The sequence below is a fragment of the Falco punctatus genome (assembly GCF_963210335.1).
Source record: "Falco punctatus genome assembly, chromosome: 7".
In the NCBI taxonomy this organism is placed as follows: Eukaryota; Metazoa; Chordata; class Aves; order Falconiformes; family Falconidae; genus Falco; species Falco punctatus.
In genome coordinates, this window is record NC_137587.1 from 21,212,543 (window position 1) to 21,225,319 (window position 12,777).

The 12,777-nt window shown below is 44.3% G+C and overlaps 1 protein-coding gene across 7 annotated transcripts in view; it reads left to right on the forward strand.

Moving 5' to 3' along the window:
- SUSD6 (sushi domain containing 6) overlaps nt 1-12,777 on the forward strand; it is an 87,648-nt gene that overhangs the window by 27,547 nt on the left and 47,324 nt on the right. For 6 of the 7 annotated variants that reach the window (XM_080396539.1, XM_080396535.1, XM_080396534.1 and 3 more), the window contains one exon: nt 11,499-11,685. In XM_080396539.1, coding sequence (XP_080252665.1) covers nt 11,565-11,685 — 121 coding nt within the window. In that variant the 5' untranslated portion in view covers nt 11,499-11,564. Of the gene's footprint in view, nt 1-11,498; nt 11,686-12,777 lie in introns of those variants that run through there. The other variant, XM_080396540.1, reaches the window with a different exon arrangement.

Here is a 12,777-nt window from a genome sequence, read left to right on the forward strand (position 1 = left end):
CTCCCTACCCTGCAGATAGAGAAAAGTTAAATGTGCCTGCTCTAAAAGGCCCTTTTTAGGGGGAATGGGGAAGGATCTTCCACTGCTCAGCTCTGTGTGTGCAAGAGGACTATGGGGAAGAGGTGTCTGGGGCATGTGTGGTGTTCCTTATGCTCATGCGCCCAGCCTGTTGACATTTGAATATAAGTGTGCTGGAGAAGTAGCAATGCAGAAATTCCTTGAAGACTCTATACTCTCTCCCTCTTCTTGCTTTTATGTCATGGATGCTTGCCTGGTAGCTGGCGCATTCGGGGTGGAGGAATATGACTAGAGCTGGGAGGGAGGCAGCACCGGAGAGTAGTGTGCTTGGCTGGGGACAGCAGGCAGTATGTGTTGCTTTCAGGGAGGCAACTGCCCAGGTCACTGGCAGGATGCTTCACACTGACTTCTGGTCCTGGTGGTAAAGAGGCATTGCCTGAGGCTTTATCTGGGGTTTGTCTTTGCATGTGAGCATCAGGAGGGCTTGTGATGCTTGGTGAGGTTTTCCCTAGAGTTTTGAGGCAGACTGGACAAAGCCTAGCTGTGCTTTTGCAGTCCTGGGTGGTCCAGTGAAAAAGCCAAGGCGTGAGGCAGGTTGAATGACCAGCATCCTCTAATTTCGGGGTGTATCTCCTGACCTAGGATCGGCACGTGTGAGATTCTTGCCTGTATGCAGCAGCACTTTGTAGCCTTTTAAGATTTACTGCCAGAGCAAGTTGCTGACTCTTGCTGTCCTGCCTTGTACAACTTTTCCCCCTCTTTTGGTGTCAATTTCTTTTGACTTCCTCTAAGTAGGCAAGCCTGTGTTGCCTTTGGCTATCATAGAGCACTGTCACACAGCTTTCTGGCTTTTAATCTACATGGAAACCAGGGTGCTTGGAGCCCTGGTTTAGGGGGAGGATTTAGATCTAGGGCATCTTTATGCATAGTAAATTATTTCTGCCACACTTCAATGTGGATTGAAAATGGAGCTGGTTTTAGGAGCAAGAAGCCTGTGCAACTACTTGGCCTGGCATGTTGTACAGGCTGCTTGCTTAAGGCAGTGGTTCCCCACACTACAGTTTTGGCAGACAAGTTGAGGTGGGAGTTTCTTGCCTTTCCTCTGCTGCTGCTTCCACTGGTACCAGAGCTGTGCTGGTACGAGGACCTAGTTTCCCCAACAAGCTCCTGCAAGTTGCATCAGCATTGCGGAGGGGACAGTTAGCTGTGAAGGGGGTGTGAGAACAGCAGCATGGTGTTGTCTAGTCACCAGGAGCAAGGAGGCATCCTTCAGCCAAAGGAGCGGCGCAAGCCTGTAATTGCTGAGGTGGTGGAGGGACAGTCCCCAACCCCAGCTGGCTCTGCAAAGGGGCAGCACTGGTGTACGAGGGGCAGATGAGACTACAGGTCTGTAACAGCTGAGGAACCATTGCTGCTGTATAAAGAAGGTCTGAGAGCTGCTGAATGAACAGTTACTATCAGGCATTGCTCTTTGCCTGCCTCAAGACCCTCTGCTTAACATTTTCACTGAGTTTGTAGTGGCTAAGCAGAGTCCCTTCCTCAGGGAGCTAAGGAGTGGCACGATCCCTGTGATACTTGGCAGTATCGGTGCTGAGGGATGGATCTAGGAGGCTGTGGGTGTGCTTGCCCTCCTGCTGTAGGTCAGAGCATCCAGGGTCCCACCTCTGGGCTGTCCTAGTTATGGTAAAAGGTGTCCATATGAATTTTTTTAAATTTTTTTTTTTTCACTAATAGCCATACTTCGTAAAGTCTAAATGTCACTGAGTCAAGTGAGGGGAGAAGTTGAAGCTTCAAATTGACCTTCTACGGAGATGCAACTTACAGGTTTTATTTATAACAAGTTTTATTCTGAGGATGCATACTTTTCTACTCTTTGTTCTGACATGTTTCTCTCCCACTCCAATTTTATGGTGGAAGTCTATAACGCGCAACCTTTGAATGGTGGTTGTAGGCCTCAGGAAGATGGTTTGGCACATTATTAGAAGGGACCTGTCTTGGGGATTCCTGGCAGTGCTTGGCCTCCTCATGGTGTGTGCGTATGTCCCCTCGTGACATGCAATGAACAGTCATCCTTCTTGCAGTACCTCTCTGGCGTGGTGCTCCTAGCCTGTGCTGCTCAAATCGGAAGGTAATTACAACTCATCCCTTGTTAGAAAATCAAATTAAGCATAGCCTGTTGAGGGAAGCAAGTTGCAGAGAAAAGACTGTGGGGTTTTTTTGCGTGGTGATGTGTGTTCTCTGTGAGCTGGTAATTGTGAGAGTGATTTAAAAGAAAGGAAGCTGGTCGGACTCTTGTTTCCCACCCCCTCTTCTCTCAGCCCTTGAGCACTGACTTTTGAGATTAATTTATGGCACCTTGCCTAGAGTGAAAGCCTCAGGCTGAGTATCAGGGTGGATGCTGGTGTGCCCGCTGCTGGTGGGGGTGCTCAGCTGAGGACCCTGCCTGGGCCACCTTCTGCAGCTGTCCTCAACCGTGGCCTTATGGGGGTGGGTCTGAGTGCAGGCAGTGTGCTCCTCATACAGTTTTAGTTGCAGGGGGGTTGAATTGTGATTCAAAATTTGAGTTTTCCTTTTTGTGTTGTACACAGGCAAAAGTGGTATGGCTGGGGTCTGTGGAGTGAAATGTGCCCCATGCCACTGCGATCAGTCTCTGCCACAGGGAGCATTTGTGGCAATACATGTGCATCTGTGATGTTAGCACAGTGCATCCTAAATAGGAAAAGCAATAGGAAATATCTAATGACTTTGCTACTAAAAAAGGGAAATAGTGGATATAAAACTGAGCCATGGTACTAAGAACTTTTGAAGGCCTGCTTTTATTTTTTTGCCCCTCTTATTGAGATTTGTTGAAGCTGTTCTCTGCTGTGTTCAAATCCCAAATGCAGTCTTAGAACCAGAATTTGAAAGTGTGCTTTTCAACTTTCTCAGTTTGGTCAATTATACTAGGTTGTTGGAAGATGGAGTTCTCAGAGGACTTAAGGGGCAGTCTTATTTCTCAGAGTTTGTGTGTGTGTGTTTTCATTTTTGAAAAGACCTTTGTGCTGACAGACATTCAAACATCAAGGATTTGTTAGCCTGGAAAGTTCTAACATTGCAAAATGTCTGTTGCAGAGAATTTCCTGTATAAACTGTGATACAAATAATAAGTGCTGCATGGCAGTTATCATTCCTTGGAAGTGGGTGAGTGGATATTCTCCGATCTGAGAAACTTGATCATTCTAAACTTGAGTTGTCTTGCAGTTGTGCTTTTAGGAATAAATGTAAGCGTGCCTCCATATTCTAGTATAGTTCCTTATTTAAATGTCAGACTACTTCACTGAAGTTTATATATAGAGAGGGATTTGATAGGAAAAAGATTTCCCAAATGGATGTCCTCTTCAAACAGCTGTGCTGCCTGGTGGTGTTACAGCTGTGTGTATAGCAGGCCAATGCTTTTAGCCACATCAGTTGAAATGAAAGCACAAGTAGTAAGGGTGGAGAGAAGGACTTTGTAAGGACTTTGTAGTAGTGATGGATTACAAAATAAGCCTTAACGATGCATTCCCTGAAACACATGAACACAACTGCATAAATGAGAAAAGCATCCTGGATGTACGAGTGACCTTACCAAGCCAGCGCTGCTGCAAAAACCCTCTTCTTACTGAAAGTAACATTTCAGGCTTATATGTGGTTTCAAGAGGTTCAGCCTTTGCACAGTTTTTCTTTATTCTCCTTCCCTGAAGCCATTTCAGTTTACTGTGAGTTTTCTTTTTTAGGACTTATTATTTTTGGAAAGCGTTCTGGAACATTTTGTGCATACGGTCCTCTGTAAATGTGCTGTTGTACTGATTAAAGCTGAAAGTATGAAACCTAGTCTCTCTGATGCAGTGCGGCAGGGGGAAAATGCTGAAACAATAGTTTCCAAAGGGAATACTTTTCCAAATAAAGACATTTAAAAAAAAACCCCAAAACCCAAACCAAAACTGGGAAAGATTGCATGAGATGTATTCTCCGCTATCCCTCAGTCTTTCCTCCACAGATTGTGCAGATGTCAGTATGCGTTAAAAAAAAAGAGGAGAGAAAATCCTTTAAAGCAGATCCAGCACTTTGTTATTAACTGGTTTCTCTTCATTTACTGACATGACCCCATTGCTATAAGCATTTTTGTAATAGCACAGAAATCTGCCATGCATTGGAGTTCTGTGTGTTAGCCTGTTTTAACTCTCCTCCCTGCCCCTCCACAGCTCTGCTTTTTCTTCCTAGTGGTGCCTGGAAGTTCACAGCCTGCCCATAACTTGCTTCTCCTTTTTGATTTGGAAGGACAATTGGATTTTCATCTCTTACCTGTCTCCTCTCAAGTAAAACAGGAAAAGTTTCTGGCGAAATTCTGTGACTTTCAAGGAAACGTCTTAAAATTTTGGGAGCTAATGATGGCTCCTCATTGCTTTCTCATGGACTTACCAAGGCAAGGAAAATTGGGTGGGTTTTTTGGGTCATAAAATTCAAATCTTCTGTGACTGTTAGGTCTGGCATGACAACCACAGTATGTGGAAATGGGGAAGAATCTTCACAGGACTGAGGCTGTTTCTAACAATTTGATTCTGATGCTGTTCCTGAAAGTACGAGAGTCACAGGATGGGAAAACAAGTCCATGGAACAGAAAACATTCTATGGCTTAAAGACTATGATGTGAAACAATGCTTCTACATGTTGATCTGTCAGAGGACCTTGCTAACTATTTGTCTTCTGCAGCTGGGTGTCTTGACACAGTCCTGAAGTGCATTTTTGGAAGCCTACTCCAATGTGTTCTTGGGAAGATGGAATTTACAGCTGCAGTGCACAGATTTATTTAGAAGACCAGTGTGGCTCGTTAGTTGGTTCTTGAATCTTTAATATACCATGCAAAAGGATGGCACTTGAGGCTGTAGGAGATACAAATCTGTGAACTATGATGGTAGTGTGGCAATGGACTTCTGAAGTGTGCAGTGAAAATATGCTTGCTCTGGTTTTCCCTGAGGGGTCCAGGAGGTCCTCACTTGGCTGACTTGCATCAAGTGAATTCATCTGTCACACAAAATGTCTTCAAAATGCCCACATAGGCCTTGTGGTTCTCAGGGAGATACTGCATAGAACACTGTTGGGGGTCAGGGGTTGGGATCTGAGGTTTTAATCTTCTTTCTGGTGCCGCTTAGATGTGCACAAATATTTCTTAAAGAGGCTCGGAGCCTCTTGTTCATTTTCACTGGCTGGGTAACTGGGAACAGACAAAGTTGGCAAGCATGGTGTCCTGAGCAGTAGCAGTGTGGTGGGGTCCTTGTTATGCCTAACAGTTGCCCTGTGCCTCACACTGGGCTTAGGAATGGTAAAGCATTTGGCGTTAATCAACAATTACAAAACCTGCAATAGACAGTGAAGGGTACTGAATACCGCCCCTTTTCCCCCTTGGCAACCTTGCACCTCTTCTTTGCATAGCTTGAAAAGTCTGTTTCTTCCTTGTTCCTGCCTTCTCAGGGGACTCCTGGAGTTGCAGCTTGTTTGGTCCGCTGAGAGTATCTTTGAGCCTGCTGCGCACTTCTCTGTGGGTTGCAGCAGGGAAGAAACTCCTATACAAAGGCTTGTAACCAGCTGCTATCATGGAAGGGAAGTAGTTGGAGGAAGGAAGTGGTCCCTCCCTTTAGCCCACAGAAGAATATGCTCGGCTAACCTCAGGATGACTTCTTGAGGAGCATCAAGTGAGATAAGGAGACAAGCAAGGGAGGGGTGTAAAAGCATGATCTAGGTGCAAACAGGACTTGAACTGTGATAGGAAGGATAGAAAGGAGGAGGGTGGGGAATAAGCTATGCAAATTGGTGAATCTTGTAGGTTTATTCACTTGGGGTAGGAATGTTGGTGTGATTTTTCCTGGTTGCAAGGAACTGGTTAATCAGTCGTGAAAAAGCCAATTTCCTGGCTTTAAAGCATCTCTTGGTGACCTGTGGAGAGTTAGGCACTTACCATTTATAAGAGATCAAAATGGAATTTCAGAATTTAGCCTGTCCAGTAAGCTTCTTTCTGAGCAAACTCTAATGTTACCTCTTGAAAATGGGAGTTCTGCATCACCAACAATTCTGCTGGTGTTTTAGAAACCTTCATGAGAGAGGAAGCGACAACTAAACCAAGGTATCTATGTGCATTTGCAGGTCATAGGCCAAACTCTGTGGCGTAGTTAGGGAATGAAGAAGGAAACCCAATGATCCAGGTCCCACTACAGGTTACAGTCAGGTCTTGGTTTGCAGGAGCATTTGTGCTGATTCTAGTGTCTGGAATGCACAGTGTCTGCCCTATCGATTCCTCTCTGTAGCAGGGGATGTGTGCAGTTCAGCCCCCTGCTTTATGCTGTGCCTGTGCTATTCAGAAACCTGCCTTTTTGTAATCCAAAGGTGAAGGTGTAAAATGGAGCTACCAAACACACATGTTCTAAATGATCTGGTTACTTGGGGGGGGGGGGGCGGGGAAATGGGTGTGGGGTGTTACATGGGTGGTTTGGTTTTTCTTATTTTCTCTCTTCCTCTTCCACCTTTTCCGATTATCCTGGATAATTGAGAGTTGGCTGTGTTGAAAGGTCAAATGATTAAGATTTTTCTAAACTGCCTGCAGGTAACTTTGAATGCTTTGGTTTTTTTCTTTGTGACTGTTTTAATTGAACTGTGAAGTTATCCCAGAATGTTACAAATGTGATTCTGTTTCTAAGAGCTTTCAATTAAGCTGGTTTAGTTACAGAAAGCAGTAGAATTAGGGGTTTCTCTGCTGGCACTTGAACTTGAATTTTCTCTAACTTTTCTTATTAAGCAGCCAAGAGGATGAGTTTTTTTGTTGTAACGCTTGACTGCTTGTTGAAAGCAGGCAAAACAAGGACATAACAAAACCAGCAACCAAGGGTGAAGGTTAAATCCTCTGAACCACACTGCTCCCATTAGATTCCACCTGCAGTGTGACCACAAGGCAAGAACAATCCTTGTGCTTAGCCTTTCAAAAGGTATGCTCCGCCTACCCAGCGTTCATCCTGCTGCCAAGATCTGCTGTGTGCATTCGAAAGAGCAAACAATTCCTGAGTAATATTTTGTGAGAGGGAAACTATGTGGATAAAACAGAGTTCTGATGTGCATGAGGATAACTAATTTTCTTTTGGAAAGTTTCAAGTGTGGCATTTAAAAGCAGGCCAGTAGCATTCCAAACGTACTGAACACTTCCCTAAACAAACTGTGAAGAATCTAGGTTGAAGACCTGTTTTCCAGCAACAGTGACACAGGACACAGCTGTGCCAGGCATCTTGAGCAACTGCAGAGCCTCAGACTGTTGCATCCGTCCCTCTGACATCCCATGCCCTTGGTGCACTAGAACTACTCGAATCTGGTTCTCTTTCATGTCCTGAGCATATGATCTTCCAAAGAAGGCTTTTGCATGGTGACCTAGGAGTCATGCTGTGACAACATACGGGGGGGGGGAACCAGAAAATTAGTCATAATCCTGGGAAAATGTATGCATGCTTAAGAAAGAATCTTGGATCAAGGGGTGTGAGTTGACAGCTTCTGAAGGTCTAGAAGATAATTGGCAGAGGTCCCCAAACAGCTTAGCTTAGAGAAAGCTCCTGCCATCATGTGAGTGTGCCATCTTTGGAAGTGGCTGCTTGTGGTTTAAGAGCGAGCAGGAAGGCTGGGCTGTATGGTTTCAGTGGAAGCTGCTGTCTGCTTCAGGGAGTTTATAGAAGCAAAGTACTGCTTGTTGTGCAAGCAGGGCTGGCCCTGCAGCCAAGGGAATTAATGCTGGAGCATCACTAGGAAGGTTGTTTGATGACAAGACTTCAAGAAAAGAGCCAGCCAGGGATGGCTGTAACCTAGGAGCGATGAGTACTTTTTCCCTTGTTCATAGCATTCCCTGAGAGGGTGTGTGGCCATTGACTTTGTGGCCATAGAGGACAGTTTTTCTTGCCCATATTTAGTAGGTCTTTTTCAAAGTGCACATTAGAAAAAAAGCAAAAAAAAAAAATCTTATTGACTGACGTACTGTTAACAGAGAAGAAACTCTTCTTCTCTCCTTACTGTATTTATGCAAACTGCTGGCTATACTAAATATTATCTTTGAAAACATCTCTGTTTAAACTTAATCCACCCATAACCCTTCAGCCTAGGCTGTGGCATGTGAAATGGATTTGAAGTGTCTGTGTTCCATATACTCATCCTACTGTCGGCTTTTTCATTGTTTCTAGGATCCATTACAGAAACTAGCCCGTTCCTTTATGCTGTGTGTAAACAGGGAATTGCTTTGATTCACGTGAACCCGTGAGTTAAGCTATCTCCCTGAGAGTATGTTTCTGACAAATGTGTGCTCTACAATGCACTCCAGTTAACAACTCCTCAGGCCTCCACCTCCAGAAATTATGAAAGCTGCTTCCCCCTGAGCTTTAGGTATGAGGAATGTGCTAAAACAACAGTCAACTTTCAGACTTGAATGTGTGTCTAAATAGCTTCCTAACCACCATCTCCCCTCTGGGAAGAAAGGATACTTTCTTATCTAGCCAGAATCTCTTTCATCTTCTAATTTTGCCAAGGAAAAATCAAGGTTGGGAATAAGTTTAAGTTGGCTGAAGGCCAAGGGAGGATCCTTGCAGGCGGTACCTGTGTCCATTGTCTCCTAACAATTCTAAGGGGTTTTATCTATGCTATCTTCCACTAAATGGTGTCTGCTGCCTTTTGTGTCCTCTTCAGATCCCACACTGAACTAAGTCATCTTAGCGAGATGTTACTGTAGGCATAGCAGCAGCAATTTACTGCATTTCTTGTGGGGCAGCCCTGTGCCTCTGACAGGCAGGATCCCTGATAACCTGGGATGAGTGATTTGGCAGCTGAAAAGAGATGGGGAAACCGTGCATGACTTCAGGGGAAAGGAGAGAAACAGTGCAGTGCTTTGGAGCAATCTATTAGTGAATTGAAATAAGTGATAATTTATTTCCCTTAGAGATACCTAAAACAACATCTTCTAACTTGTTTGTCCAGTGACCAGAATTGGACTGCTGGCTTCCATGTGCAGTCTTTGGGAGAAGGAATCACCTCTGGGGCAAGGTAGCATGCCTCAGGCTGCTCAGCAAATTCTGTGGTAATTGCATGCCCTCTTCCCTACCTCTCCTTTTAGCTGCTGCTCTGTCACCTGGCAAGCAGTGTTCCAAGGGCAGGGAAGGCCGCCTTCGAAAGATACCTTGGCAAGACTTGCAGAGTCTCTTATACTAATGAGGCTTCATTAAATTGGAATGGGGAGGACAGACCTATCTTGACCTAATCAGAAGGGCCATTTCCTGAAGAGGGTGAGTTGCTTCGACAGAGCTGTAATTTGCTGTAGAACAGTGGCTCTTAGAATAAAGCAGCCAGCTGTTGTCCTGTAATATAGTCCAGATGCTGGCCTCTTTCAGTTGAGTATGAACTTAAAATCTGCAGGAGATGGGACTTGAGAGGAAGGGGTAGATGTACAGACTAGCTGGCTTGGCTTTCTTCAGAGGAGTATATTTTTCATTCCATGATTTAGTTGTTGCTGAAGGGATTCTAGCAGGTGAGTGGCAACGTCCTTTTGCCTTTCTGCATGGTAGGAGTTTGGTGAACAAAGCATTGGCTCCTTGTCTGTGGAAGACATGAGAAATGTATAGCTGTGCTATAGGTGTGGAGTGGGATAGCTTCACTGCTTTCCCTCCCCCTCCAAATAAAGAGAGAAACAAAAGGGGCAGACAGAGTTTATTGTAGCATCAGCTCTAGACTTGCCACATGGCAGTTTAAATGTCATCTTGAAATGACATTTCAAGGCGGGGGTGTATGCAGACAAAGAATTCTTCTTTGGTAGACACTAATTGACTTGAAAGATTCAAATTTTAAAGGTAGCCCTTTTGTGAAGTAAATATGAGCAAAGTAATGACATGTAACTAAGCAAACCCTCTTTTCTCTAGGATGACTTCCAGGTTTAATGACAAAGTTACATATTCCCTTCCATAATGCAGCTTCTTTTTTGCCCGAGTAATTGGAAATGTGAGTTGTGGCAGTTTGTCATGTGCTTCTCTGGTTGGTGTTGGCGTGTTGACTTCGTCTCAGCTGCACTTAAGGGTCTGAGAGTCATACTGCCTTCGGTGGTGGTAGGAGTACTAACTGAGGTCTCCCATCTGTTCTCTGAGGGTATGAAAGAGCATGATACCCACCTCTGCACCTCTCAAATTTGTTCAGAGTTACCCAGCAGTTTTGAATTTTTGTGGGAAACTTGACCAAAACCAAAAATCCTCCTTCAGTATGAATATCTGTTTAGCTGAAGAAGCTGTGACTGAATGGAGTTTCCCTCTAAATTAGAAGTATTCCTGTGGTCAAGTGTAATAAAACATTAATTTCTGCACCCTTTTTTTCCCCCTGAGAGCTTTAGATGTTTGTGTAAGGAATAGCACGATAGAAGTGTTGAAATATATCTGTGTGGGTTTTTTGGTTTTTGTTTGGCTTTTTGTTTTGGATTGGATTTTTTGGGGCATGGTGGTAGGTTTTTTTAGGTTATTTTTAGTCCATCACTCACCCAGTTTTCTCCTTCCTCCTTTGTATAACTGGTACATACAGATTTATTTTTTTTTTTTTTTAGTCCTAACTTTTTCATGAGCATTTGAGTTATGAATGACATTCATCCAGAGCCGAAGTTACCACTGGAGGTCTTGCAGGCTAAAACCATGCTGGATTTGTGGGATGTGTATTCTGCTGGGTCTTTTTCCTTCATTAAAAATAGGGGTTTAACTCTGTGCTTTCTTGATTTCCCAACTGCGCTTTGTGTGTTTGTGTACAAGTCTGTTTTTGCTGTGACGGTGCCTGATAGGCTGTGGCTGAATCCCTCAGTCCTCAGGTATGAGCAGTGTCACATCCTGCAATTTTAATTGCTGCGCTCTGTACTGTCAGAACATTATACCTGAGGTTTGCAAGCTGTTTTACATTCCTCCTCATAAGTGTGTGTTTGCCTGCCTGCCGGCTGGCTGTCAAGTTTGCTGTGCCTCTCCAGGTGGCTGAAGAGGCATATGATTTATTTATCCTGGCTGTCTAGTACAGTCTGCTGTGTCTTGGAGACCTGAAAGGTGATGGGGGTGTAGGAAGGCTGGTTTTCTTGAAGTTACTTTGAAACAAGTTCTCCAGATGCTATGTCCTCTGGGGTTGTCTTGAAAGGAAAGGCTAAGATTAATTGTAAGCTAGGCAGTCCTCACACCTGTAATATTAGAGGGTGATTGAAAAGTTGTGGTCTCTCTATACTGCAGCTCCTCTTAGTATTTCCTATGTGAAAGATTGCCTTTTCTGCTCCTGTTACCTTGTGAACTGTAAATACTTGATAAGATTCCTGAACACTAGAACATGCAAAATGTTGCTCTTGTCTGTATCTGAATTTCCCCTTTTTCTCCCCTCCCCAGATGTTGTAGGCGTTTTGCTCAATACTCACTGTTTCTTTGTTTGTCTTGTTTTTGTAGATCAAGGTGCTCCTGATCAGCCAGATCTTTCGGGAATTTTTTAAAAAGAAACTTGGGTGTTAAAAGATGTGCCATGGAATGGTAGCACCAAATAGCAACACAGGATCATCTCTTGCCTTGACTAGCCATGGGTTATTTCTTCTGCTAGTTATCTTTGGTACCTTTATCGTGGAAGCACAGGCCACAGGTAAGTGAAACCTTTGCATATGCTGTAGGGAGGGGGAGATGTTTAAGTATGGAAGTGGTCTTGTATTATTATGGGGAAGCTGGTGATGGTTGATGCATTTGGACCCATCTTTCAGTACTCACAGGAAAGATTCCATTTCTACTGGTTAAGCAGAGGGCAGTGTCTGAACTGAATGAGTCTTGCATATGAGTAAGTGCTTGTCTTCTACCCCGTCGTTTTGATTCTGCCAGCTTCTTTCCCCTCCATCTTCATTCTTTCACTGCAGCTGGGGGGCACTTGGGCCGTCTCAAGAGCAAGGACCACATTTTGACTGAGTGAGATTCTCATGTGGATGCTGTTATCTGTATGCTCTGTAGCAGCTGCTCATGTGAAGTAGTTTTGGAAGATCAGGCTGTCTTCAGCTCTTGGCACAGCTGATAAATCTGTTCAGTGTTTCCTTGTGTGCTATCTTCTGACACCTCAGCACCTGCTAATTGCGCCCCTCTTGGATCCTGGTTGCCGCTTGAGTTTTTCCCTCTCCCCTTTCTAACTTCTTGATGTTTATCTGATGGGCAAGTGTTGTGAATAATGTAAATAACAGTGCAATGGGATGATATGTAAAATATCAACAGAGGTGAGAGGGATCTGCCTTTTAGAAATGAATGGAAGAAGCAGATACGCTGTATGCTCACAAGGCTATACATGATGTGAAGTATGTGCTTGTTTACCCAGTATACCCTGTCTTTTCTCTCAGATCAGCCATGATGTAGTCTTTGTCTGTAGAGATATGCCGCATCGTAAGTGGCATGGGACGGAAGGAATAACTTTGTATGCCTTTGCACAGAACTTTGGAGAAGCTTAGTCCCCAGAAAGCCTGTAGGTTTGACTTCAGCAGCTGTTTCAATGTAGAACAATAGCTTGCCTTTGAAAACAAAACCTGACTTCTTGATGTGTCATTACCTGGAGCGTCATGACCAACGCTCCTCAGCATCAGTGAAGCTTGAATTGGCCTCTCTGAGGTAGAGCAGAATAAATGTTAGTTGCCAGTTATACTCAAAGCCAAGGTGATCCTGTATGGGAAAGTCTGCTGGTGCTGGAAACTGCTGCAGGAGG